The 26,234-nt window shown below is 37.7% G+C and overlaps 8 protein-coding genes across 8 annotated transcripts in view; 6 read left to right on the top strand and 2 right to left on the bottom strand.

Moving 5' to 3' along the window:
* The first annotated feature begins 398 nt into the window (after window positions 1-398).
* Window positions 399-1,026, top strand: BomBc2 (Bomanin Bicipital 2). Its single transcript, XM_017159412.3, has 2 exons — window positions 399-552; window positions 610-1,026. The coding sequence occupies exons 1-2, from the start codon at window positions 495-497 to the stop codon at window positions 1,008-1,010; spliced, it is 459 nt and encodes a 152-aa protein (XP_017014901.2). The 5' UTR covers window positions 399-494; the 3' UTR covers window positions 1,011-1,026.
* Window positions 1,027-1,245: 219 nt separating this feature from the next.
* LOC138912566 (bomanin Short 1-like) lies at window positions 1,246-1,619 on the bottom strand. The gene is made up of 2 exons (XM_070213640.1): window positions 1,485-1,619; window positions 1,246-1,413 (listed from the first exon to the last, which is right to left on the bottom strand). Exons 1-2 carry the CDS (start codon window positions 1,540-1,542, stop codon window positions 1,334-1,336), a joined length of 138 nt encoding a protein of 45 aa, XP_070069741.1. The 5' UTR covers window positions 1,543-1,619; the 3' UTR covers window positions 1,246-1,333.
* Window positions 1,620-1,797: 178 nt separating this feature from the next.
* On the bottom strand, window positions 1,798-2,218 carry LOC108069359 (bomanin Short 2). The gene is made up of 2 exons (XM_017159416.3): window positions 2,072-2,218; window positions 1,798-2,008 (listed from the first exon to the last, which is right to left on the bottom strand). The coding sequence occupies exons 1-2, from the start codon at window positions 2,127-2,129 to the stop codon at window positions 1,929-1,931; spliced, it is 138 nt and encodes a 45-aa protein (XP_017014905.2). The 5' UTR covers window positions 2,130-2,218; the 3' UTR covers window positions 1,798-1,928.
* Window positions 2,219-4,636: 2,418 nt separating this feature from the next.
* Window positions 4,637-5,164, top strand: BomBc1 (Bomanin Bicipital 1). The gene is made up of 2 exons (XM_017159288.3): window positions 4,637-4,783; window positions 4,845-5,164. The coding sequence occupies exons 1-2, from the start codon at window positions 4,687-4,689 to the stop codon at window positions 5,138-5,140; spliced, it is 393 nt and encodes a 130-aa protein (XP_017014777.3). The 5' UTR covers window positions 4,637-4,686; the 3' UTR covers window positions 5,141-5,164.
* Window positions 5,165-5,637: 473 nt separating this feature from the next.
* LOC108069291 (uncharacterized) lies at window positions 5,638-6,305 on the top strand. Its single transcript, XM_044395938.1, has 3 exons — window positions 5,638-5,706; window positions 5,754-5,906; window positions 5,961-6,305. Exons 1-3 carry the CDS (start codon window positions 5,638-5,640, stop codon window positions 6,303-6,305), a joined length of 567 nt encoding a protein of 188 aa, XP_044251873.1.
* A 2,874-nt stretch (window positions 6,306-9,179) lies between these two features.
* LOC108069257 (uncharacterized) lies at window positions 9,180-9,850 on the top strand. The gene is made up of 3 exons (XM_017159261.2): window positions 9,180-9,248; window positions 9,300-9,452; window positions 9,506-9,850. Exons 1-3 carry the CDS (start codon window positions 9,180-9,182, stop codon window positions 9,848-9,850), a joined length of 567 nt encoding a protein of 188 aa, XP_017014750.2.
* A 522-nt stretch (window positions 9,851-10,372) lies between these two features.
* On the top strand, window positions 10,373-10,893 carry BomT1 (Bomanin Tailed 1). The gene is made up of 2 exons (XM_017159291.3): window positions 10,373-10,606; window positions 10,673-10,893. The coding sequence occupies exons 1-2, from the start codon at window positions 10,540-10,542 to the stop codon at window positions 10,795-10,797; spliced, it is 192 nt and encodes a 63-aa protein (XP_017014780.2). The 5' UTR covers window positions 10,373-10,539; the 3' UTR covers window positions 10,798-10,893.
* Window positions 10,894-22,253: 11,360 nt separating this feature from the next.
* Window positions 22,254-26,234, top strand: part of sbb (scribbler) — an 85,484-nt gene continuing 81,503 nt past the window's right edge. The window contains exons 1-2 of the mRNA XM_044396031.2: window positions 22,254-22,411; window positions 23,508-24,050. The gene's annotated coding sequence lies outside the window, so the exon portion shown is untranslated. The remainder of the gene's footprint in view (window positions 22,412-23,507; window positions 24,051-26,234) is intronic.

Raw genomic sequence — 26,234 nt, 5'->3', positions numbered from 1 at the left:
GGAGTCCAACAGCACAGAGCATCCAACTTTTCTTTCCGTGTCTAAGGATTAGTTTTGTAAAATAGTGTAATTTAATCGTGAATGAAAATGGCTTTCATATATATCTTCGACGTGAAAGAATAATATTTTATAGTGGATACGGATAGTCTAAAAATGTAATCGTATGGTATACGATTGTATAGCAGCATAAGCAAAATTGTTCGATTTGAAATGTGGGAAGTTTGTTCATCTGTAGCGGAAAAAATAATTATAATCTGTTATTATTATTTGTAAGAAGCTATAATTCCTTTTCATCTTTTATTCTGGTAACAGCCAATAGTTCAGCTTTGTTTCAAAGTCAAGGAACACGTCACGCCTTAGGAATACTTATTTATAGCCTTGAGCGGTTTTATATGCATTTCTGTATACAGTATATATACAGATAGCCGATCTGAGCTAATCGGGACGGGTATAAAAGAAGGCGCCAGTGATCGATCAGGTTAGAGAGCCGCATAATGAAGTGCCTGACGCTATTGGCGATATTGTTCTTGGCGACGTTGGCCTTCGTCCAAGGTCGGTTTTCATAGCCCAAAGGTTTTACCCAGAATATTAATCTGTTTCCATTCTCAGGTGGCAAGGTCTCCATCAACGGCAAGTGCGTAAACTGTTCCCATGATCAAACCACCACCACCACCCACAAACCCACGACTGGCAGAGGAAATAGTGGCAGAACCACAGCCAAACCGAAGTCCAAATCTCCTCCGCCCCGCAGGCCAACATCATCGGAGGAGGATGATAATGACCTAGCCGGCTGGTCACTGCACCAATCAGCAGGGGGATCTCAATATATAAGCAGGCGTTCTAAACGCCAGTGGGGCGGTGGTCAGTACATCGATCTGGGCGGATCTGGCGGCAGAGGAGGGGGCGGTAGCTGGTCAGGAGATGGTATCACCACCATCGATTCCCGTCCCTATCCCGGCGGAACCTTGGTGCGCAACAGCGATTGCGTCGGATGTAATATTCGGGGCTAATAGTCCACAGATTATAGCAACAATTTGAAACTAATAATAAAAATCAAAGATAGAAACAACTATTTCCAATTTCTTAATTTCAATCACAAGCTTTACAGCGCAATGGGTGAGGAATCCTTATGCCTATAAAGTATAGGGTATACTTTATATCAGTTACACCATCTCTACAACATTTTATAATAATCACATTATTTAATATAACTTAATGCAGTTTTAGTAAAAATACAGCTGAACCTTTTTTTTTAGATTCTAGGTTTTATTTTAGTACGCAGCGGTAGTATAAATATGGTCTTTGGTTTATCGATCCTTGAAATAGAACTTTTCTATTTTCCACCGTGGACGTTGCAGTTAACACAGTCGCCATTGATGATAACATTTCCTGGATCGGGCGATAAGGGAACAGCTGGGGGAAAATATACATATTTAGCTAACTAATCAGATACGTTATAAATAATAAATAAATTTTTTACTCACCGTTGGTTAGAGCCAGCAAACCGAGCACAAGGGCAGTGACAACTGTGAAGAATTTCATATTGATTCTAGATTCCGACTTTATATGCAGAGTGTACTGGGCAATTGATTGGCTTCGACTGATGCTCTCGACTTACGGGACCTGATCTTATATAGCCGAGAGCCGATCTGGCCATAAAGATTGGAGGCCACTGATAACCCCTAGCAAAAATGTAATCAATATATTTCCGATTGGAGGAGGTTTGAAATTCCCAGAATTAAAGCAATAATTGTATACGGCGATTAATCTATAACTACCGAAAAAAGAAATTCTCTTTAGGTTTTTTTAGTGTGTTTATTGTATTTGTTTGCTTGGCATTTTTTCTAAATTCTAGGTACAAGTATAAATATTGTGTCTTGGGTTTGAGGTAAGCTTTGCCTTTCGTAGATCCTTAGGCTTGGATTGTCCTACTTTCCACCGCGGACATTGCAGTACTTGCAGTCGCCGTTAATAATCACATTTCCTGGATCGGGGGACAGGGGTACAGCTGGGGGAAAGATAGTAAATTAATTAATGGATCAGCTATTGGAAATTAGTAGGTTTAACTCACCGTTTGCCAGGGCCAGCAGACCGAGCACAAAGACGGTGACGACTGAGAAGAACTTCATATTGATTCTGGATTGGTGGTTCCGGTTTAAGATCTCAATAGATTATTGCTGGGCAATAGATTTGCTTTAACTGATGCTCTCGGTCTACGAGACCTGATCTTTTATAGCTAAGCTTCGGATCGTAGAGCGAGTCAAGTGCATTGAACGCTCGTTGGATCTGTGACAACCGACGGCAAGTCTGACGTTTTGGAAAAACACAAAGATGTAATCAACAGACCTCAGATTTAAAGTAAAAACAAAAACAAATTAGCGGAATCTATTGTGATGATGAAATAGTATTCCACGCAGATTTTTGTGTAGACAAATAACTATCGATCGATAAAGTATCACTATGGACGGCAGTCCATGTAGTGACGAAGCGCACCAGGAGAGTGTGCGAAGGCGACTACTATTATATAGCCGCAAAATTGAAAATCTGCTGTGATAGTCCGATCGTAATGAGTAATACACCAATCGAAAGGTATTGCAAAAACTTAAAGGATTGCATACCAAGACTTTAAGAAAATCAATTGGCTTGGGAGAAAGAGCGGTGAAAGTGAAAAAGTGAAAATTTCGAAATTTGGAGCTGTTGGGGCCGGTGGGGATAAATGCCCCCTCGCAATGTTTTAGTTGTATTCCTTTTGAAAATACCCGTCGAATGAGGGGTCATTTGTCAAAATCCGACGCTCCGTTCAAAAGTTATAGCCAAAATAAGATTTTCTTCTTCTTCCCAAAATGAAAATTTAATTCTGTTTGTCAGTTTGTCCACTTGTCCACTTGTCCGCTTGTCCACTTGTCCACTTGTCCGCTTGTCCACTTGTCCACTTGTCCAAAATATGTTTTTTAAGTTCTGAAAATTTGATATGACGTTCATCACATCGATATAAAAAACTTTTGTTCTACCACTTTTGGAAAAACCCGCTAGTTTAGCGGGAAAACAGCTATAAATAGCTAAAATTCGGAAAGCCGTAACTTCTATACTACTAAAGCTACAGACTTGTGCTGCATCTCGTTTGAAAGGTATTTTTAAATGCTGTAAACGCCTTCTATATGCAATTTGTGTAAATGTAATAATTAAAAAGATATGAACAAAAGACAATTTTTTAACACTTTTTTTTAAGCTTTTTTTTAATTTTCTCAAAAACGGCTCTAACGATTTTCCTTACAACTTTAAACTGTATAGCCCTTGAGATTCCTTAAATTTTGGTATATATCATGTTTATGTAAAAAGTCGCGTTTAAAAGTTATTTAGAAACGAAAATAGCCACTTTTGCCAGCTCAGAACAACTAACGCTCCCTGAGTATTGAATTTTGTGGGAGGGTATCCGAACTGTATTTTAGGGTCATGGAATCAGTAAATTTGCACTTAAGAGTTCCATATAGGAATCTTTTGTTCTACGACTTTTGGAAAAAGCCGCTACTTTAGCGGAAAAAAAACTAAAAATAGCTAAATTTCGTTAGTTTTTTGTAAGTTCTACACTACAAAAGGTACAGACATGTGCTATACCTCGTTTAAAAGGTATTTTGAAATACTTCTACGCCTTTTTATCTTAATTCGTTAAAATACAATAGTTTAAAAATTATGATTGACCAATTTAAATTTAAATGTTTATATTAGCATCTATGAGAGCAAAAGTAACCAAACAAAAACTTCTGATATCAAATAAAAACACCTCTTAACGAGGTAAAAAACTAGTGACGATCGCACCTTTAACGTACAAAAGTTCTGATATCAACATTTGTGACGAAAAATTATTACACTCGTCATTAAATAGACTTTCTAATCTTTTCTCATTCGTCACGCTGGAATAGAAAATGCCTGTAAAGGGAAAAAGGCTGGAATAGTTTGCTAGGGCGGGCCGAATGAGAAAAGATTAGAAAGTCTATTTAATGACGAGTGTAATAATTTTTCGTCACAAATGTTGATATCAGAACTTTTGTACGTTAAAGGTGCGATCGTCACTAGTTTTTTACCTCGTTAAGAGGTGTTTTTATTTGATAAAAGAAAAAACATTAGAAATAATTAAGTTAAATTAAAAAAATGATTAAATTAATTATATTATTAGTTAATTAATTATTAATAATTAATCCGACATAGTAGTTAAGTTGTTTTACATTTTTATAATTTTTATTTAAATAATTAATATAAGCTTACATAAAAAAAATATTAAAACCATGCAGAGAAAAAGTAATAATAATACAAGACATTATTTGGTCACTACACTTTTTTCATGTCAGTTAGACTTTTTAATGCAAAATATTATCATATCATTTCATAACAGTTAGAATTTAAAATGCAGAGTAAAGAATCAATTTAAAAAATTAAAACAAGCATCTGGTTTTTGATAAACACTGCGTGTTACATATGCATACGATTGAGTTCAATTTCTAGCTAACAAAAATCGAAATAAAACCTTGAGTGCTATGGGGCTTGTGGAAAACCCCTTGCCCAGAATTATCTGTCAATTGAACTGGTTTCTGGGGCGAGTCCCGCACCATCCCACCGTTGGCTTGGCGTCCGCTGCAATCTGGTTTCTATAACAAAGCCAGGGAGAACGCTTAAAAGCTTTCGGATTTCATGTGTCTCGAGCAGATTCGTCTTGCATCCAGATCGAGAATGAAGTGTCTGATTCTAGCCTTTGCCGTTGCCGTTGTCCTGATTTCCCAGGCCACAGGTAAGAATGAGATGGTCTCCCTTCGGTCGCACGATTCCCTTATTATTCCATTACTCCACAGCCGGAAATGTGATTATCGGCGGAGCATGCCGGGATTGTAGTCCGCCGGTGGCGGAAAACGTGGTGGTCGGTGGCCAAGCCTACAAAACTGGAAGGCCGGGCCAGGGAAATGTCTACATCAATTCCCCCGACGCTTATCCAGGAGCTCTGGGAGCTGGTCCATCGATTGCATCTGGTGGAAGAGGAGGAGGCGGTGGCACTCGTTATCCCGATGGCTTCAGTGGTCGCCTGCCTGGTGGCACTTACCTTCACAATAAGGATTGCGTCGGCTGCAGCATCAGCGGAGGTGGCGATTAAACAACAATAAAGATTACAAAATAACACTTTGCCTTTATATTTTTCCCATTTTTAATTGGAAATACTTAAAACGGAAATAGTTTTAATTTTTTTAAATGCACTCACACCCATAAAAATCCAAACGCGAGGTTTAAATGGGTTTGATGAGTACTTTCAGGTTTGGAAAACCAAGCTGCGGTTACATTTTTCGTGTTGCACTGTGTAATAAATTCAAGGTCTAACCAAAACATATTCAGAATATTTAGTATTTGACTTGATCGTTTACTTTAAAGTTCCGGAAAATGCGAGCTAGCGTAGTTACAGCTTACCCTTTTTAACAATTTATCTAATATGGGCTATATTATACACCCATGACCTTCCATGACTATTAGATATAACCAATGTAAATTAAGTTTACATTGTCTGATAAAAATATCGTGCAACATTGCACGTTATTAATTAGTGGCTGTCGCCTTTATAAGGAGGGACATGGCCGTACCCTGTTTATTATGGTCCGTATGGATACCCGCTTCTTGTTCGTTTACATTTTGATTGGTACCCTGCTGATCAATGGAATCAGAGCAGCGGTAAGTTCTGTGTTCATAGCTCATAATATTTTAATTATTTTTTGCAGCGCAAATGGGAGTACGAACCCTTATCGGTCACCTCCACCACCTCAAATGAAAGTTTGATACTTTTTAAAATTCAAATCGTTCGCATAAGACGCGGAGAATACGCAATTTCAGCCAATGTCAAGTGGGACTACGATACGACTGACGAAACCATGGTGGGTTAAAGCCTAATTAGGGATATCCTTTATAAAACCCCCAATCTTTTCCAGGTTGAAGCCTATGCCTTCCATAGCGTTTCGGGGGATGCGAATGAATACAAGGTGCTCCCTTGGTCCATACCCAAGCAACCCTTTTACCACTATCTCAATACCTACTATAAAGATGTAATAATAGGAAACTGTGCCCACTGCTCCAATATTCCCGTGTTCAAGGACAAATTCGAACCACCATGGCCAAAAAAGACTTACATCGGTGAAAAGTGCGTTATGAATGGGGATGGATTTCCGGACATTGTACCGCCCGGATACTATAAAATTATATTTAAGGGTTTCGGACCAGATCAGCCCTCATGGAGCTTTACTGCTATTGTTAAAATAACACTCAAAATGTTTTAATTTAAATTTAATTTTATTGTCTCCATATCCAAACACTACAAGTGTTAACATTGAAATAAAATAAAAATATGTTCATTACGTAAAGATATATTTACAATAATGAAAGTAAGTAATGCCAATAATAAATTTAAGGTCTAGCAAAAATATTTAATATTTCAGTTCCGAAACATACCTTATCCATTGTTCACTTTAAAGCACGGGAAAATTTATACTTGCGTTATAGCACATTACACCTATGAGAATGCTTTACTATTTGTATCTATGTGCTTATATTATTGTATTATATAGGGGAGTGTAGGGTAAGGTGACGAACGATTCGTTTTTTGAATGTAACTTTTCTAAAAATCAATATTTTTCAAAAGTGCACCCAGAAAAAAAAATGACCTAAAATGTAAAAAAATTGCCTAGAATTTAGGTATAATAGTCCTAAAACTGGAGCTAAGTCCTTGAATGGCCTAAAATTTAGGATTGTATGACCTAAAATGTTAGGCCATTAATGGCCTAAAATGGGGTAATTTTTGGCCTAGATTTTAGGTAATTGGCTGCCTTAAAATATGAGAAAACCCCTATCCAAAATTTTAGGCTTGCTTTGGCCTAAAAATTTGTACTGAAAAATGTTTTATATTATAAAGTAAATACAGAGAAATTTATAGCTAACTCGAGGTCAATGTCGGCTTAGTCTTCAAGAAGTCGTCATTATTCCAACACACAAAAACGAGCGAAGAGGCTTCACTGTTCAGCAGTGAAATCTCTGTTTTATTCAACGATCGAAGTGGGTTACCATGCAAGCCGCGCTATAACTGGTTGGGAATTATAGCTAGAACGGTATCAGAGTTCAGTGCAAATTTATTTAGGTAAAATGCATTAATTTTAAGGCCCACGATGACCTAAAATATTAGGCTATACGGGACCTAAATAGTAGGGCAAATATACCAAAAATTTAAATTTTTAGGCAGTACATGACCTAAAAAGGAACTTTTAGTCCATTTAAAATGTTTTAGGCTAGGCATGACCTAAAATGTTGTCCATCATTTTTCTGGGTGTGTAAACTCTGAAAGTTGCTTACATCTACTGAGCATATCCCTGTAAAATTCGGATTCGAAATTCCAATGCAGCCAAATCCCACAGCGTTTGGCGTGAACCCTTCTTTTTTTGCACTTTCAAAATTGTAGGGTAATGTGACGAACGATTTGTTCTTTAATGTAACTTCTCCAAAAATCAATATTTTTTAAAAGTGTAAAAGCAGAAAGTTACTTACATTTACTAAGCATATTTCTGAAAAATTTGTATTCGAAATTTCAACGTAGCCAAATCCCACAGCGTTTGGTGTAAATCATCCTTTTCACAAACAAAAAAAAAATTTTTTTTATATATAATTTACGGAAAAGTTATTTTCGATACGGAAAAGAAAGTAGTAATAAGATAATACCGAAACTTACAAAAAAAATAATCAAAGTGCAATTTTTTAAATTAAAAAATTTTTTTTTTGTTTTATTAAATTAAACTGACCTTACTATTAAAAACAACAATAAAACTGCAGTATTAAATGTTATATGGTATTATTATATTTTTTTTACAAATAATCAACGATAACAGTTAAAATTCTTGAATAAAAAAAGTTCGTCACAATACCCTACAAAAAGTTCGTCACGATACCCTACAAGGTAGACTTGGAGCAAAAACGGTGTCACTCTCAAACGGCGCAAAAGAAAAATACGCGAGGTACCAAAAACTGTTGATAAAGATCTCATGTATATGTGCATATATTTCACCCAGAAAAAAAAATGACCTAAAATGTCAAAAAATGGCCTAGAATTTAGGTAAAATTGGCCTAAAACTGGAGCTAAGTCCTTGAATGGCCTAAAATGTAGGATTGTATGACCTAAAATGTTAGGCCATTAATGGCCTAAAATGGGGTAATTTTTGGCCTAGATTTTAGGTAATTGGCTGCCTTAAAATATGAGAAAACCCCTATCCAAAATTTTAGGCTTTCTTTGGCCTAAAAATTTGTACTGAAAAATGTTTCATATTATAAAGTAAATACAGAGAAATTTATAGCTAACTCGAGGTCAATGTCGGCTTAGTCTTCAAGAAGTCGTCATTATGCCAACACACAAAAACGAGCGAAGAGGCTTCACTGTTCAGCAGTGAAATCGCTGTTTTATTCAACGATCGAAGTGGGTTACTATGCAAGCCGCGCTATAAGTGGTTGGGAATTATAGCGTCGCTAGAACGGTATCAGAGTTCCGTGCAAATTTATTTAGGTAAAATGCATTAATTTTAAGGCCCACGATGACCTAAAATATTAGGCTATACGGGACCTAAATAGTAGGGCAAATATACCAAAAATTTAAATTTTTAGGCAGTACATGACCTAAAAAGGAACTTTTAGTCCATTTAAAATGTTTTAGGCTATGCATGACCTAAAATGTTGTCCATCATTTTTCTGGGTGTTGCCTGATTTTATTTTCCACTCATCTTTGCTCTGGCACTGCTGAAACACAAGTAAATTGAATAGGTTTGCTAGTTTGCGCACCACATTTTTAGCGAAAATTACCTCACGAACAAATTACGGGACTTCTTATTAATATTACTTTAAATACATTGTCGACACGATAAGGGGAGACGACTACATTTATTTGGAATTTTTGTCGTGACGTCATATATGAGATTCGACGAGTTCGTCACATTACCCTACTCGTCAAATTACCCTACACTCCCCTACCAATGGCCTTTAAATGAACATGACCATTAGATAAAACAAATGTAAATCAATTTTACATAGTCTGATAACAATGTCATGCAACATTGCAATGCAATTGCTGTCGCCTTTATAAGGCGGAACATCACCGTACACAGTTTAATATTATCCAAATGGGTTACCGCTACTCGTTCGTTTACATTTTGATCGGTGTCCTGCTGATCACTGGAATCAGAGCAGCGGTAAGTTTCGTATTCATACCCGTAAATCATCTTCATAATATTTGGTTGCAGCGCAAATGGGACTACGAACCCATTTCGATCACCGGCTACACTTCGGATGAAAGTTTAATGAGTTATAACATAAGTATCGATCGCATAGGTCGCGGAGAATACGGAATATCAGGCAATGCCGATTGGAAGTACGATGTGACTGAGGAAACCATGGTGGGTCAAACCAAATAAAGTAAATCATACACAGAAATATCATTCCTTTTCAGGTGGAGGGCATTGCCTACCGAAGCTCTTCGGGAGCTGAGAGCGACTACAGGGTGCTCCCTTATTCGATCCCCAAGCAATCCTTTTACGAGTATCTCAATACCTACTACAAGGATGTGATAATGAGGAACGTAGCCCACTGTTCTAATATACCAACGTTTAAGGACAAATTCCAACCGCCATGGCCAAAGAAGATTTACACCGCTGAAAAATGCGTTGTTGATGGCGAGGGACTACCGGAAATTGTACCGCCAGGATTCTATAAGGTTATAGGTAATTGCACCGGGCCAGACCAGCCCACATGGAGCGTAACTATTGTTTTTAAACTAACCAACAAAATATTCTGAAAAAGCAAGTCCTAAAGTGAAGACATGTTAGTTAACAAACAATTGGTTGCCTATAATTGCCTATAAAATGACCTATAAAATAGTATTTTACCCGAAAAAAATTGTTGTTCTTTTAAATTCAGCGCAAGTTTCTTATCAGAACGTCCATATATGTAGGTGCTTACAAACAAGTTCAAATCTACATATAATGTCATTTGTAATAGTGGGATTCAACCCTATGGAAAAAAGCTAATTCACATGGTTTTAATCGAATATTAAATCTAAAAAAGTTTATATTTTATTAATTTATAATTAAACTAACACAGTCAATTCCATATTATTTTTTAAAGAATATTTATTCTAAATGCATTTTGTATTTGTATTTTTTTAATATAATCTGTGAATGCACTCAATATTCAACATTACGTCATTTGGTTTTTACGCCAGCGCTCATCACATGTATATTCATTATACGTCGAAGCTGAGGAGCAGAAGCTTTAAAGCTGGACTGCAACAGAGCTGAACTCTCAGTTGTTTGGGATGGCTTATCAAGAGCGGGGGTTTTTGGAAAACCCGTGTGTTTATACAATTCTCTAGGGTATTTTCTGAAATTCTTGTGTTAATCACCGCCGATATAAAGTAATGCGGCTATATAAATCGAGCTGTGATGGACCGATCTCAGTCAGTGTATCATCTGAATTGTAGCAGTGATGAAGTGGTTTTCGTTGTTGGTCCCGCTTTTGGCGCTTTTTTCCCTACTCGAAATTGGATATGCTCGTGAGTAACTCTTATGCTTAAATTTTCACTTACTGGATCTCTTTAATAAATATAAATTAATTTTAGGAACAATTCCTAAAATAACCATTAGGAATGGCGACATTATTGTCCATGGAAACTGCAACGGCTGCACTGCCCGAGCCACCAAAAACTCGGCTCATTTATCATTTAAATTTACTCGAAGATGGTAAATTATTGTAGAGTGCTTAAAAATAAAACGCCCTAAGCTTGCCATATTAATTTATACTATTTATTACTAATTAATTAATAAAAAGCTTTAAATAAAAGTTTTAAATGTAACCTTAAATTCGAAATTCTTTTGTGTGACTTAAATCCCCTTTTAAGTGCTAAAGAATGGAACTTCGTTTCTTGGCTGCCCACCTGAAAGTTGCTCCACTGTAGTAAATTAATAATAGCCAAATTGCAATGTTCTCGTAAATTTGTCGTAAACTCGAGACTACCTCGTAAATCATTCTTGGGCCGGAGCGAAGCATCGTTTTGGCTTCTGTTTTATGCCTCATTGGTGGAAATATTTCAACAAAAAAGCATAAAAATTGCCATCATATTTGACTTTACCCGGCGCAGGCCCGTCGTACACGTGTTTTTCCTCGTTTTCCTTCCTTGCGGCAACGGCAACGGCATTTCCACGTACCGCTTTCCGCGTCCTGTGACCCGTGTCCTTTGTGAGATGTTTTATTGCCAAAGAAAACCGAGCGAAGGCAAACCGCTGTGCGCCTGTAAATGACTCCCCAGGCACCTTTATATTGACTCGTAAAATTGCGACATTTAGTTGTGTGTGTGAGGGGGAGGGGGCAGGGGATGGGGCCAAACCAATCCCTCCCAGCCTTTTTTCGGCCTGCTGTTCGAGGTCGAAGCTCGGTTTTCCGAGGGGTTTCTTAGAGCTTTAAATTTGATTTTTATTTGCCCCGACCGTTGTTACCGGCAAACGATTTTTTTATGCTCTAACAAAAAAACTCTCCCCCCTTTTAGTCTTTGATTTCATTCAGCGGAAATTGGAGTTTTTGGCTAGAGAGAAAATTGTAAAAAACAATTTCAAGTAGAGCATGAAAAGAATCAAACACTTGATACATTCCTTTCACCCACTCTCTTTTTGTCTGTTGTAAACCGTTTTTGTGCAAGAACTTTGATTAATTTCGTTTTCAAGGTATCAAGAGATTAATTGAATTTTTAAGTGCCCAACCGAAAAGGACTCAATTTTTCATAATTAAATTCATTTCATTTCGTTTGCCGACGGCACATTGCGCATACGCACAGTTGCACATACAATTTTCTGTCTGCATTTTCATTCTTTCATTTCAATCGTATTTTTTTGCCCACCCCCAGTGAAAGTGGCTTGCAGTCAATTTTTATTTTCCCTTTCCACCTTCAACTCGCTCGCAAAAGAATTTTAGTGGTCAGAAAAAGTGTTAAATGCCAGTCGTACATATAAAACAGAGAATTAAGAAATAATTTGCATATTTTGTTGTAGTTAACATTTAACAATCAAAGGAATTTAAGATTTGATATGCAAATGTAATTTTTTAATTACTGAAGGTATTTCAAATGCTTATTAATTAATGGAAAATATTTTAAATATTTATATAAATGAAAATTAAATAAAATAATTAAACTCAAATACATATTCGTTCCCCAACCAAGTCCCTTTATTCCATTTACCCCATAAACAATGACTGCAACCTAATTACGCATCAATCTTTTGGCAAAATTGACAGACAACCAAATATGCAATCAAATTTTGACAAACACAGAATTTTCCTGCAACTTTCCCTTCTCTTTTTTTGGGGTGCCATGGACATGTGGCCAATATGACCACCGAAGGAGGGTCAGAAAACAATTGCCTGGCCACGCCCCTAAGAAAACATACCACAATTTCCACAGCCATCAGGAGCACCACCATCATCATCATCACCATCGCCATTGCCTTGCCACCACCCCCTTGGCCGATCAACTGGTCATTCAATTTTGCAGGCCCTTCGCCCTCCGGCGCCTGCATTATGCAGCTTACCTCGGACTGATTTCATTTTCGTAATTACCTTACCGACTCGGCCGACGCCCCAAATTTCTCCCCCTCCAATACAGTGCCCAAAAAATCTTTTTATTTTGACTGATTTACCATTTACGGATTGATCTTATAATATTCTTTTTAATGTAAGAAATTTATTAATATTAACTAATATTTTTATTGGAAACAATATAGAATACAAGGTATATAAAAAAACAACAAATGTATTTCCAAGATAACCCTCACCTTTCATTAAAAATGTCTACAAATGCAATTTACGTAAACACTTTTCTTAGAAATAGGCAGTAATCTTAATTAAATACGTATTAATTTATTTTGTTTTACAAGTTTACTTTATAACTATTTGACACTTGCGCTCATTTCGAACAAAATGTCATTGCAACCTACACAGAACAAAATTTGCTTTTAAGATATCAGTTTGATATGAATAAAGATTACATTTATCTTCATTTAAACTATTTGTTAAGAAAAATACTATACATGGTATTTTAAAATAATAAATTTATAATTCCTATGAAATAACTGATAACACTTATCATATCGTGTTTGTTTATTGATAAGAAACATGGAAGAATTTTCCCCACAACATTTTTCTGTGAATAACATTTCTATAAACATGTAAATTTGAATTATATATATAAATTAATTTTTTAATAAATCAAATTAAACGATTTTTGGTAATTATCTTATGGTCATTCAATTTATACATTATGCATTATACATACAGATATTATTATTTTACTTCCCCAAATACCAAAAGAATTTTTTCTCAGTGTCCATTTCCCTATAGGTTATCGACAGGTGCCGCAGTCTGGCTGGGGCTCGGTCGAGCTGGCTTAACGAGTTGATTAAATGCTGTAATTGATGGAATTGCGAATGGGGATGCAAAGGTGTAAATGATCGGGGCTCGGAATGCCGCCTGGATAAACATGTCATTGTCGTTAGACGATGTCGGTCGATTGGGTGAGCTCCAAAGTGATTTGGGATGGGCCTGCCCATCGAACCCGCTTCTTCTTTTCCCCCATCGGACATCATCAGTGGGCATCAATCAGAGAAGCGCCGGGAATTCGAGGGTATTCATTTCATAAATATTTGCGGCGAGGGTCGAGGCACGACTTCATAAAAGGGTCGCACAAAAAGGCCAACAAGAGAGGTTGGAATAAAAAATGATTTAAAAATTGAAAGGATTATGGGTGAGCGGCAACGGAGCGCGTTAATGCTGATGGCCGGATGGGTTCCCTTGGGTCGGATTTTGGGGACCTGGGGCGGGTCTGCTGGTATGTTGCTGGTGTCGCTGTCAGTCAAACAAAACAGGGCTGAAATCAACGAGGATGCCGACAGCCTTGCTGTTGTTGGCCAACAATATAATTTGAACAGGAATGAAAAATAAACGAGCCGCACGAGAAGTGACTTTTTTTTGGGGACCGAGCGACGGGGTTATACAGCAACAAAACGAACATAAAACGTACAATTTTTGTATAAATCAAACCAAATATGTGAACAAAATGTTTTTTATTTCGATTCCTCAAACCGGAATAGACACACAAAATATATGGACAGTACAGTGGAATGAACTGAATATTTAAAGAACAAAATATCAATTTGTACATTAAAAACTACTTTTATTACACAATTTGAGTAACCAAATAAATTTTTCACATATTTGAGTTAAAATATAAAATATGTTAATTTTTATATCCATTAAATTCGTAAGCTCATAATATGAACTTAAATATCTGAAACATAAGACATCCATACTGCGTAAAAAATAATTAACATTTTGCAATCAATCAAATAATGTAATATAGTTACTTGCCTACAACCACTGTGCTGTCCCATTTTCATTACGTTGACAGCCACTTTAATTTGTCCAATCCTTCCTCCAATTCTTCCTCTCTGACAACCACTGTGCAGTGTGGCCTTTTATTTGAACACTAAAATAAAGGCACTGAAAGAAAATGTTAACTTTTCGTTTATAAAATAATAATTATTAAAAAAAGTATTGATCATATTTAAAACATTTAAATTTAAAATTTTCGAATTTTGGATAAAAACAGTTTCTTCTTATTTTGGTGGTGTACTAACTGTTTTTTTTTTAAATATTGAAACTAAGTTTAGGCTCACATCAAATAAATAATTTTATGCTCTTTACACTAATACTTTTTTTCTTGTAATTATAGTTCCTGAATTTATCAACGTGTATTCACATGGGTGGACTTTCCTCTGGCATTGTCTGCTTCCTTATCCCTTGGAAACGGACAACTTCTACGGCTGCTACTGGCAGTTTGCACAACGATAAATGTTATAACTGAGCTGGGGCTTTGCTGCTACTGTTCGGGAGTTTGGGTGTGGAACAGCTGCTGCTTTTCGGCTTGGACTTGGACTTGGAATGGGTCCTGGACCCAGGTCCATGGACATGGACGGGCAAAACTCAATTTATTGTCGGACGCCGCAAGCGCACGGCTCCCCCGTCGCATAAAGCTCCCCCGCCAGGACATTATCCATCTATCACATTTTCCTGTAGCTCTCTTTCATCCGCCCTGCGGTTGTGTTTGTTCGGCTGGCATTTCCACATTTCGCTCGTTGCCTCATTTCCACATTTCCACCACCACAGTCGGCAGGCAGGACTTTATGATGTTCATTCTCGCTTTTCGGCGTTGACTGCTGAAAATTGAAAATCATAATCGCATCAACTTTCTGCACCGAAAAACTTTCTCCACTGTCTGAGAAAAGTTGAATTTCTCTCTGTGACTGGACTTTCTCCCATCCCCCAAAGTAGGCACTGCACGAAGTCTGAATGCGAATGCTAGAAAGATAATTTGTTGAGATTAGTTTTACAACACAATGCGTGGATGGATGTGTGTTTTCTTTGCCGCTCCTATGTGTCTTGGTTAACCTTTGCCCATTGTGGCTGCCTTTTATCAGGCAAACCGACAACCGACAGACGACGGGGGGTTCTGGCCAACTTTCATGCATATAAATTATGTGCAAGTTGATTATAAAACAATGCAGAACTGGCCAAAAGTTTTCAGCTCAAGTTGACGTTAACTTTGATAGTTTGGCCAGGACCCACTGGAGCCCACTTTTCCAGTGCGGTTAAGTGGGTGGCACATTTAAAATGGTGTAGGTTTAAGCAGCTGCTCACGACCGGTAAGAGAAATCTATTGTAATGGAAATTCTATTATAAAAAAAAGGGAAATGTAAAGATTTCATTATACCCTTGCAGAGGGTATTATGATTTCAGTCAGAAGTTTGCAACGCAGTGAAGGAGACGTTTCCGACCCCATAAAGTATATATATTCTTGATCAGCATCACAAGACGAGTCGATCTAGCCATGTCCGTCTGTCCGTCTGTCCGTCTGTCTGTTTCTACGCAAACTAGTCTCTCAGTTTTTGAGCTATCGATACAAAACTTTCGCAAAAGTCTTCTTTCTATTGCAGGTAGTATATATGTCGGAGCCGACCGGATCGGACAACTATATCTTATAGCTCCCATAGGAACAATCGGAAAAAAAAACTTTAAAAAATTCTAGTTTCGGTGTTTTTTGAAATATTACCTTCTACTTTTGGGGATGTTATTTTTTAAATATTTCTGAATTTCGAATAAATTATTTAAAAAATCGGACTACTATATCATATAGCTGCCATAGGAACGATCGGAAAATTAATGGAAAAGTAATAGGAAATAAATTCAAGCTTCTTTGCTTTTTATTGTATTATCTTCTACTCTAGGATATGACTCTTTTTAAATATTTCCGAATTTCAATTTTAATTTGATCAAAATCGGACGACTATATCATATAGCTGCCATAGGAACGATCGGAAAATTAATGGGAAATATTAGAAAATTGAACATTTTTGCGATTTGTTAATTAATAGGAATGATCTGCAAGGGTATATAAGCTTCGGCTGGCCGAAGCTAGCTTCCTTTCTTGTTTTAAGATAGGTTTTGTTAAATTCCTCCTAAAACATTCCTTTTCCCCATTTTAATAAACCAATTGATTCTACTTGATTTTAAAATGGGAATTACAAAATATAAGAAAATGTTCTCATAAAATGGAAAAGTCTCATTAATTTAGCACAAATTACAATTTTTAAAAACGCAAGAATACTTCAATATTTTCTTTTAAACATGCTAATAAAGCAATTTTTTTATCTTTTCCATTTGCTTAATTTAATTTTAAGAATTTTTTTTACATTCGATGTAGTTTTATAAAATTTTAACTTATTTTATAAGTACTACAATACATGCAGTAAAGTTCGTAATATTTTACTTATTTGGATATTCGTAGTTATTGTATTGTTTTGCCTTTGGAAATGCTTCACAGGAAACATAAAACCAACTATCACGCTGCCATCTCTGTGTGGTCAATCAGTAGCCGTCAGAGCTTTGGCTACATTAAGTGGTGCCATCATACCGCCTTTCCCCTGTTCAACAACCACCACCCCTCCCCCCAAATTCCAACTGCCTACTCCTGCCCCCAATACCCCCAATCCCCATTGAAATTAGCGTCGCTCCGTTGGCCATAAGCCTGTCATGATGTGGCAAGTTGGCAAGTCGGTGCGTCTGCCTGCCACAGAACTTGTGGTCTGCTTTGTGCCATGTAATTGTTGATTTTATGCGTACGCCTGGCCATTAACGTGTTGCCCCAAGACCGCCGAACTGTTGGCCGTGAAAAGCGAAGCGGCAATTAGGCCAGTCACAACTAGCGTGTCCACTGCCATTCAGTTTCGGGGGGGATAAGGTGGCAAAATTATTGTTTCGGATGTGTAAATTTGACCAGGCCATTTCCAGTAATTCTTGGACACGACAGTTGGAATGCAATGCCACAATTTGCTACAAATGTCGAACGTAAATACAGGCTCTTACAAGGGTAAATTACAATGCAAAGTTAAGTTGGAACGTAAAACCCTAAGGATTTTGTACTTATTAACCCCTTTAACTTGTTTTAATTCATTGGTCCTCGATTTTTTTACGTAATTTTAACTGATAATTAGATTTTATTTGTATATATATATTATATTTTTCTACACTATCTATATCTATCTAAAGCAATTTGTTCGTTATGAATTTATTTTATTTTTAAATAAGAATGCTTCAGATCTCTGGGTCTATTAAATACCGTCCCAAGAGACATAAAACCAATAAGAATTCTGATATTCCATTGTAAGGTATGCGTAGGTGTTCTCTTAAATTCCGAAAAAAACCCACGTTTAAACCTAAAATCACATAAATATTTTCAAACTCAGCACAATAGTAGACATTCCATCCAGTACAAGTATTTATAGCCAGTGTCAGCGTTCGCTTAGCCCTTAGTTCGCGTCAGTTTTGAGCATCAACATCATTGTCATAAAATTAACATTAAAGTGGCAAAGGGATCATAAAAATAAAAATGAAATCAACGTATTAACTACACGACACACACACACAATCGCACTTACAACCCCTCAGACACCCACACCATTACGGGGATGAGGGGAGAAACACAAGGATAAGCTCGGCTCACGCCACATGGAAAATGGAAAAGGCAACGAAATAAAATCAATTCAAATAAAAAGCATAAATACGACCACAGGAAATGAAAATGACGACGATGACTGCGGCAGAGCAGCCCAAGGGTGCGTGTCCGAGGGGCAGAAGGGCGAGGCAGAGGGGTGGAAAATGGGATAAGGGAAAAGGCAAAAGGGGGTGGAGTTGGTGGGCGGGCAAACATGTAAGCGCACATTTTACGGCACAAGCATTTTCGCTTAATAAAATGTTAAGTGGGGGAGAAAAAGCGACAGACAAAAAGCAGCGACAGTTGATGAAGGGCAAAGGAAAAGCCAGGGGTGGTTGTGGGTGGTTGCGATTGTTGGGTGGGTGGAAAACTCACCCAGAGGACAGACAAACTGACGAAATGACTGACAGTGCGCGGGAGGGCAGACGAGGGGAGTTGAGTCTGACAGAGGCAGAGTCGTAAAATTATATTTACAACACAAACAAAGCTGTCGACAAGGCGTGGCAGCAGGGGCGGCATTCGGTGGCCGAGGGGGCGGGCCAAAAGGACGATGAAGCTCAACACAATGATAAGCATGAAGCGGATGAGAGCCACACACAGCTCGAAAAATAACAGTGTAAAATTGGAAACAAATATGGTATAATTCTTAATGAAGTCCACAATTTTAGATGAAAATATCCTTTTTCATTGTTTTAAACTAAAATATTTTGTGGTCTTTGAATCAGTAATTTATGTAGAAATATTCGAAATTTAAGAATTCATTAAATTACAAAAAAAAGACAGAGTTTTATTACTTAAAGAAACGACTTTTCTTTAAAGGTAGATAGAGATAAGTCAATTAAATTGATAATTTATTAAGAATTATATAAGTTTTTAAAACCTTTTTCTATACAGTTAAAACTCAAATATATTCGGCTATACACTGTATTTTTCGAAATTTCTCCATATGCATGCACAGATAAAGCGAAAGAGACAGCAATACAGTGAGTGAAAGAGTGGGAGGAAGTAGCGCCAGCAAAAAGGACGACGCTTTGGTCGGTCCCTCGCTTCGTTTGCTTTCACCCGGAGAAGAGGAGAGCAGTAAGAGAAGGGAAGGGAATAATGAAGGACGAGAAGGATAGCTGGGGCGAACAATTTCCCGCACTCAAAAAATAACAATGGCGCGTTGAAAATATCCGCTTCCGTTCAGAAAGCTACCAAAAGGAAAATACCCGAGCAGAAAGAGACAGCGTGGCCAAAAAAAACAGAGATGGAGCGATGCAGATAGAGTCGTGGCAGCTGGGAATTTTCGGAGTGTGTTTTCCAAAGGGGGCGGTGGCGACGGGGGGATTTCGGGGGTGGGCACGTCACACTCCAAGAATTTAATTCAATTTGAGCACAATGAAATCATATTTTGCAACAAAATGTGGCAAAAGGGGAATGGGCACTGTCAAAATCACAGAGCGCAACGCTTTTCATGTCGCTTTCCACATTTTCCACAAGTCCAAGTGACCAGCTCAAGGATGAGTTTTCGCCCCGAATATGTTGGCATTAATATTTATTTATCCGCCAGCTGAAGTGGCGCCCCTTTATTATTCATACAGTGTCCTTGGTGGGCTGGGCGGCTGGGTGGGTCGGTCTTGTTTAAATAGCGCATAAAATAATAATGGCTTCATTAGCATTCCCATTCGAATTCTATTTATTTGCCCACTTTTCAACGCACATAATTACATAATTTGCTCGGTGCGGGCGGCAGGATATACACACATGCGTACACATATATATTTGTATGGCTCAATCGATGTGCAACATTTTTGGCCAGAAACGAATACAAATAAACGCCTCTTTGTGGGATTGTATTCATTTTGACTGGCAACACATAAACATACATATATGTATATATACAGTAAATGTCAGCTAAATTAATTCTAGATTATATTTAAATTTTAATTAAAATATGCGTTTTTAAATTAAAGTTTACATTATTGTAGGTGCTTTAAATTTAAGAAATTAAATAAATTTAGTAAATAAAATTGTTATAAAAATAATGTTATATGTTATTCCATTTTGTGTATGGCAATCATTTATTACAAATAAATTATTATTATTACAAATTAAAATGTAATACCATTGTTAAGTTTTATTTATTTATTTAAAACAAATTACCTAAAAAACCAAAATATATTTAGGTAATTGCCTTTCCTAGGAGACATTTGTAGTCCCCTCTTTTTGTCCGCAACTGTACGATCTGGATTTGTGAGGCTTTTTGAGGTCCTCCGGTCCTTTGGCCAGGCACTGAGCCGTAAACTGAGGGCATCCAGTGGCAACGGACCATTCCGGAGTGAAATATTGCCAGCATTGACAAATGTTGTTTGCCTGAGCACCCTTGGGCCCAGGACGTGCGTGTCCTTCCCGCACATACTGCCCCTGCCCCTGCCCCTCCACCATTTGGCCACCCACTTCCTGTGTTTGTATGTCAGCAATAAAATGAAAAATATTTGAACTCTTGCAAAAAGCGCACAAGGATATCAATTCCCCAAATGCCTTCGATGTGTGTATGCGTGCATAGTCAAATCCAACTAGAAATCACAATCACAGCAATAAAATTGAGAGAGCGTGCACGAATGCCAATGGAAAAACAAGGAGCAAACACTTTGCCCAAGTATATTTGGTTGCAAAGCACAAACAAGTTTTCCGGTAAAGGAAAAGCCATCGGGAACCCAAGGAAGAGTGGCTCCCAGGAAAAGGATGAAAATATTATAAAGCAGGGCTGGATTCGAAATGAAAATATGATCCTTTGTGTGTAAATTATGTGAGGGTATTATGTGAAACTAGTTTTCTTTTTGAAACTTCTAAAGGAAATATAAAATTAGCCCATATATTTAATAGATTTCTTATAAGAAAAACTTTACGTAGGTCGCCCAAAAGACCGCTACGATTTTATTACTTTACAAGCCTATAACTATGCAACACTTTCTTTCTATCAAGATAAATAGTTGAAAATTTATAAAGGTACATAAGCACATTTTTATTTATAACTATTATTAAAGAAATCTAGGTTGAATAACAGGACGAATAGTTATTACCTTTTTTCTAAACGGTCCTGATAGAAAACTTAGGAAAAGTGGAATTTATTTGCCTTTTGCTTCGATGAGTGCCAAAGGCAACTTTCAAAATGCTCATGACGAATTGAAAATGCACATATTTACATACACACTGTACATACGTACATTTAGAGGATATTTCCCACCCATCATCGAAATAATAAGCCGGTGGCGCAGGAAGGCGAGTATTACCACTGTCAAAGTTACACAAAGGTCAAATGGAACATTATGGCTTTATTTTGCGCCTAATAAATCTCATTATGTCATTATATGCTACCCCCCGACCACCACCCAAAAACAACAACGAAAAAACGGCCGCAGGACGAGGTGGAGATGGCGGTGGTGAGGTGTGTGCGTGTGCTGGCCTGCGTGCGTGTGGTGAGAAGGTGAAAGACAATAAGAAGGAGAGACAGCAGAGGAAGAACAACTACAACAAAAGGCAACTGACTATAGGCGAACGACATGCCAATCAGTAATCAATCCTCAGGACCCCACCAAAAACAATTTGCAGAGGCAAAGCAATAACAAGAGCAACAAAAACAATAACAGCAACAACAATGGACAAGTGAGAGACCACACGACGGCACTGTAAACAAATTGGAAAGAGATGAACATACATAACTGCGCAATATGGCGTCAGCAGAGCAAGAGAGCGGGAGAGGGAGCGCCAAAGAGCGCAAGAGCAAGAGCGAAAAGCCGCCATTAAAGAAATGCCGCTCAGAGAGCGGTTGTGTATGTGCATGGGAATGCCAGTGTGTGCGCTCCTCGGAGTCTATGTGTGTGTAGAAAATGCCGCAGGGTTGTCAGGCCGAGCCGAAAATAATATCAAGGGTGGTGATTATTGTAAAATATATCTTATTTTTGTTAAAGTTAATTGTTTAGAATTTGGATAATAAATGTCACAACACTTTTCCAATAAGTAAATCCCACTTTTAGTACCAAATTCCCGCACAAATAAAATTGTTATTTTCTCCACGAACGCATGACAACCCTGCGCGTTGCTAGCCAACTCTCGCCTCTCAATTTATGCGCGTTTGTACGCGTTGCTCCTTCGCTTCGTTCGGACAGCGCGGATAAAACGCTATCGCCAAACAAAAACAAAAACATACTAAAAAGCATAATTAAACAAAAACAACAGCCCCAAAAAACAACAAATAAGGATTTAATTCAGTGGAAAAAAGTAAGCAAAGTCGAAGTCGATCGTCGATCCTTGGTGTTATTTTCCTCATGTGCGTTTAATTCGATGCAACAACAATAAGAAGTGTTGTTGCCCTCTCGCTCTCCGGCCGTATCGCGTTTATGTGTGTGCGTGCTTTAGTGTTTCGTCGCGTTTCAAGCAATTAACCCAAAGCAGCGTAGAAATGCCAAAAACGCATTAAAAATTATTACTCGTAGCTGTCCGTCATTCACAGCAGAAAAAATGAAAAGAAAAGAGTAGAGTAACAACAAGAGGAGGAGAAGAGCGACAATCATACACAAGTGCTATTTGCCGCTACTCATAAAACAAATTACCCACTTGGGCCTGACTTGTGCGTGCGTTTGTATGTGTGCCTGTGTGTGAAAAGAGCAGCGTAATCATCATCACCAAAAAAATACTACTAAAAAGTAGTAGTAAAAAAAAGAAAGGAAAAGGAGAGGAACCAAAATGAGAGTGTGGCACTGGCACTGGCAATATGTTGCTGGCAATAACAACAACAGCAACAGAAGCTTCATCAGTTGAATAGTACCGGAATAAAATTACTATACAGCCCTTGCATGTGTGTGTGTGTGTATCGCCCTCCCTCTTGCACTCTCCCGTTCTCGCTCTCGCTCACTCCCGCTGTGTATGTGCAAAGCTTTTTTTATGTTTCGCACAAACATTGCGGTAAAAGAACGCCGACAAACGACGAACTCGTCGACGCTTCGTCGCTCTCGCCAATTTCCGCGCGTGTGCAAGGTGAAGTCGCTTCGCATCAGTCAGTCGGTCGTTTAGTCTCTCTCCTCGCCTTCTCCTCCTCCTTTCCCCTCACGATCTCAGTCGCTTTGTCGTGCAACAACTCCCCCGTGTATTTTTTTTCCTTTATGCCCCAAGCTCTGTTCGCTGCCTCTCTATATATGTACGTATGTATGTATACGGCTGTATGTGCGGTGGAGCAGCTTCTGTTCTGCCAAATCATACATACATATGTACATGCGGAGAGAAGGCAAAGGCAGTAGAGCTTGGACACGCGCTCTCTCTCTCTCGCTCTCTCCCTCCCTCGCCTTACTCAAAGTGCCGTTTTTTCGTGTATTTGTAGAGAAATAAAAAAAAAAACAACGACTAAACTCATAAAAAAGTTCATACATTTGTCGCAAAAAAAAGAAATAGAAAAGAAAAGCAAATGCAAAAAGTGTCAAAGAAGTGAAAAACAAGCAGAAGAAGAAGCAGCAATAGAATCCAGCAGAAGCAGTGAAAAGCAGATGGAAAAGCCAAGTTTGACTCTCTCTCTTTCTCGCTCTTACATAAATGGAAAATAATTCCTGAGATTGCGCTGCTAGGAAAATTTTGCGGATTTACATTTCACCTACCGTTAGCTCCGGGAGCTGGGAGTTTGGGAGTTTCTTTTGTGGATTATTACGCCCTCTCGCGTGCTCTCTCTCGCTCCCCTCCCACCACCCCCTCAATCGCTCACTGCGGGTGCGAGCAGGTCGGCAAGCTAAGGAATCATCACCTGCCCATCGCCACCCACCGCCCATTACCGCCCAACCCCCGCGCCCAATCTTCATCTTGGATGCTGTCTATAAATCGGGAACGCGCATATCCAGAGCAGAAATTGCGACTTTTTTGGATTTATAAAAAGGTAAATTTCATCAGAACTTTAATTGCAGCCAATATTTGTTTTTCGATAATTAAATAACTTTTAATGATTAACTGACAATTTTAAAGATTTTTTTTAAATTTTCTTTAAATGTTTTGGTATACAATTTAAAAAAAAAGTGTTTTATAACGTCTTTAAAACATTTAACAATCTTTATTTAAGAAATTACAAGATTTATAAATAAAAGTATTTCTTATTCATTTCGCAGTAAATTTAAAAACCAATCTTAAGTTAATCAAAAGCAGCAACAAAATACCCATTGTTTAAGCTTACATACAAATGTATCTTAAAGATACTCCCCAGCTTTTCTCTCCCTCACACAGCAGAGATAGATATAGCGTCGAAGACAGAGAGAGAATGAGTGAGCGCGAGCCTAAATTGATTTCCAGTTTGATTAATTACCGCTTGCCACTTACCGCTGCCGCATTTTACACAAGTATTTCGTGTACACACACAGACAAACATTTTTTTTTTCGAGTTTATGCCAATTAAGGCGTTTCAATCTAAGCCGATTTGTAATTAAATGGAGTTTTTTGTTGTTATTTCGGGCGATTAGAAAATTGACAGGCCTGGTGTGTGTTTTTTATGTTACCTTTTTGAGATTTATTGAAGTGGATTTAATTTGGGTTTTTGTTCGGCTCCAATGGAATGGAATTTCGTTTTGCAAGCGTAATGTGGGAAGACAAGCGGAATTCGCGGGTCATCAAGGAGGGTAGGTGAGGGGAAGGGGGCTTGGGAATCGGAGTCGGAATGGAAATGCGAATCGGAATCACGCTTGCCTAATGAAGCCTGCGGCGACGCGTCAAGCGAACCGAATAGCAAACAGCGAAAACGGCGAACGAGCAACCGAACGATGAGCGATAAACAAAACAGGAGAGTGGTACGGAGGGCGGGGGTGGTGATAGGTGGGGGGAAGGCACTGGGCGTGTTTTGCATTTACTCGAATTATGAAAATGAATATCGCGTGTGTGGGTTTTTTGGGCGAACCGTAAGATAAAGTCAAGTAAGGAACATTGAATAAAATGACACCACCGATATTAAGTAGGGGAGTGTAGGGTAAGGTGACGAACGATTCATTTTTTGAATGTAACTTTTGTAAAAATCAATATTTTTCAAAAGTGTAAACGCAGAAAGTTGCTTACATCTACTGAGCATATCCCTGTAAAATTCGAATTTCGAAATTCCAATGCAGCTAAATCCCACAGCGTTTGGCGTGAACCCTACTTTTTTTGCACTTTCAAAAGTTGTAGGGTAATGTGACGAACGATTTGTTCTTTAATGTAACTTCTCCAAAAATCAATATTTTTTAAAAGTGTAAAAGCAGAAAGTTGCTTACATTTACTGAGCATATTTCTAAAAAAATTTGGATTCGAAATTTCAACGTAGCCAAATCCCACAGCGTTTGGTGTAAACCATCCTTTTTACAAACAAAAAAATACATTTTTTTATATATTATTTACGGAAAGGTTATTTTCGATACGGAAAAGAAAAAAGTAATAAGATAATACCCAAACTTACAAAAAAAAAATGGTCAAAGTGCAATTTTTTTTTTAAATTAAATTAAACTGACGTCGCTATTAAAAACAACAATAAAACTGCAGCAGTAAATGTTATCTGGTATTATTATATTTTTTTACAAATAATCAACGATATCAGTTAAAATTCTTGAATAAAAAAAGTTCGTCACAATACCCTACAAAAAGTTCGTCACGATACCCTACAAGGTAGACTTGGAGCAAAAACGGTGTCACTCTCAAACGGCGCAAAAGAAAAATACGCGAGGTACCAAAAACTGTTGATAAAGATCTCCTGTATACGTGCATATATTTGCCTGATTTTATTTTCCACTCATCTTTGCTCTGGCACTGCTGAAACACAAGTAAATTGAATGGGTTTGCTACTTTGCGCACCACATTTTTAGCGAAAATTACCTCACTAACAAATTACGGGACTTCTTATTAATATTACTGTAAATACATTGTCGACACGATAAGGGGAGACGACTACATTTATTTGGAATTTTTGTCGTGACGTCATATATGAGATTCGACGAGTTCGTCACATTACCCTACTCGTCAAATTACCCTACACTCCCCTACAAAAATAAATGCCTAAATTTATACATTAATATTTTTTAAATAAACTTAAAAATAAAATTTATTCATA

The sequence above is a fragment of the Drosophila takahashii genome, chromosome 2R (assembly GCF_030179915.1).
Source record: "Drosophila takahashii strain IR98-3 E-12201 chromosome 2R, DtakHiC1v2, whole genome shotgun sequence".
NCBI classification, from domain to species: Eukaryota; Metazoa; Arthropoda; class Insecta; order Diptera; family Drosophilidae; genus Drosophila; species Drosophila takahashii.
The sequence above is the reverse complement of the archived record's forward strand: the minus strand, read 5'-3'. Positions and strand labels throughout refer to the sequence as shown.

Coding starts and splice junctions, on each gene's coding strand:
- BomBc2 (XM_017159412.3), top strand. CDS start 495: ATGAAGTGCCTGACGCTATTGGCGATATTGTTCTTGGCGACGTTGGCC. Junction 553..609: donor GACGTTGGCCTTCGTCCAAG/GTCGGTTTTCAT, acceptor TTCCATTCTCAG/GTGGCAAGGTCTCCATCAAC.
- LOC138912566 (XM_070213640.1), bottom strand. CDS start 1,542: ATGAAATTCTTCACAGTTGTCACTGCCCTTGTGCTCGGTTTGCTGGCT. Junction 1,414..1,484: donor TTTGCTGGCTCTAACCAACG/GTGAGTAAAAAA, acceptor ATTTTCCCCCAG/CTGTTCCCTTATCGCCCGAT.
- LOC108069359 (XM_017159416.3), bottom strand. CDS start 2,129: ATGAAGTTCTTCTCAGTCGTCACCGTCTTTGTGCTCGGTCTGCTGGCC. Junction 2,009..2,071: donor TCTGCTGGCCCTGGCAAACG/GTGAGTTAAACC, acceptor TCTTTCCCCCAG/CTGTACCCCTGTCCCCCGAT.
- BomBc1 (XM_017159288.3), top strand. CDS start 4,687: ATGTGTCTCGAGCAGATTCGTCTTGCATCCAGATCGAGAATGAAGTGT. Junction 4,784..4,844: donor CCTGATTTCCCAGGCCACAG/GTAAGAATGAGA, acceptor ATTACTCCACAG/CCGGAAATGTGATTATCGGC.
- LOC108069291 (XM_044395938.1), top strand. CDS start 5,638: ATGGATACCCGCTTCTTGTTCGTTTACATTTTGATTGGTACCCTGCTG. Junction 5,707..5,753: donor TCAATGGAATCAGAGCAGCG/GTAAGTTCTGTG, acceptor TATTTTTTGCAG/CGCAAATGGGAGTACGAACC. Junction 5,907..5,960: donor ATACGACTGACGAAACCATG/GTGGGTTAAAGC, acceptor AATCTTTTCCAG/GTTGAAGCCTATGCCTTCCA.
- LOC108069257 (XM_017159261.2), top strand. CDS start 9,180: ATGGGTTACCGCTACTCGTTCGTTTACATTTTGATCGGTGTCCTGCTG. Junction 9,249..9,299: donor TCACTGGAATCAGAGCAGCG/GTAAGTTTCGTA, acceptor ATTTGGTTGCAG/CGCAAATGGGACTACGAACC. Junction 9,453..9,505: donor ATGTGACTGAGGAAACCATG/GTGGGTCAAACC, acceptor ATTCCTTTTCAG/GTGGAGGGCATTGCCTACCG.
- BomT1 (XM_017159291.3), top strand. CDS start 10,540: ATGAAGTGGTTTTCGTTGTTGGTCCCGCTTTTGGCGCTTTTTTCCCTA. Junction 10,607..10,672: donor ACTCGAAATTGGATATGCTC/GTGAGTAACTCT, acceptor AATTAATTTTAG/GAACAATTCCTAAAATAACC.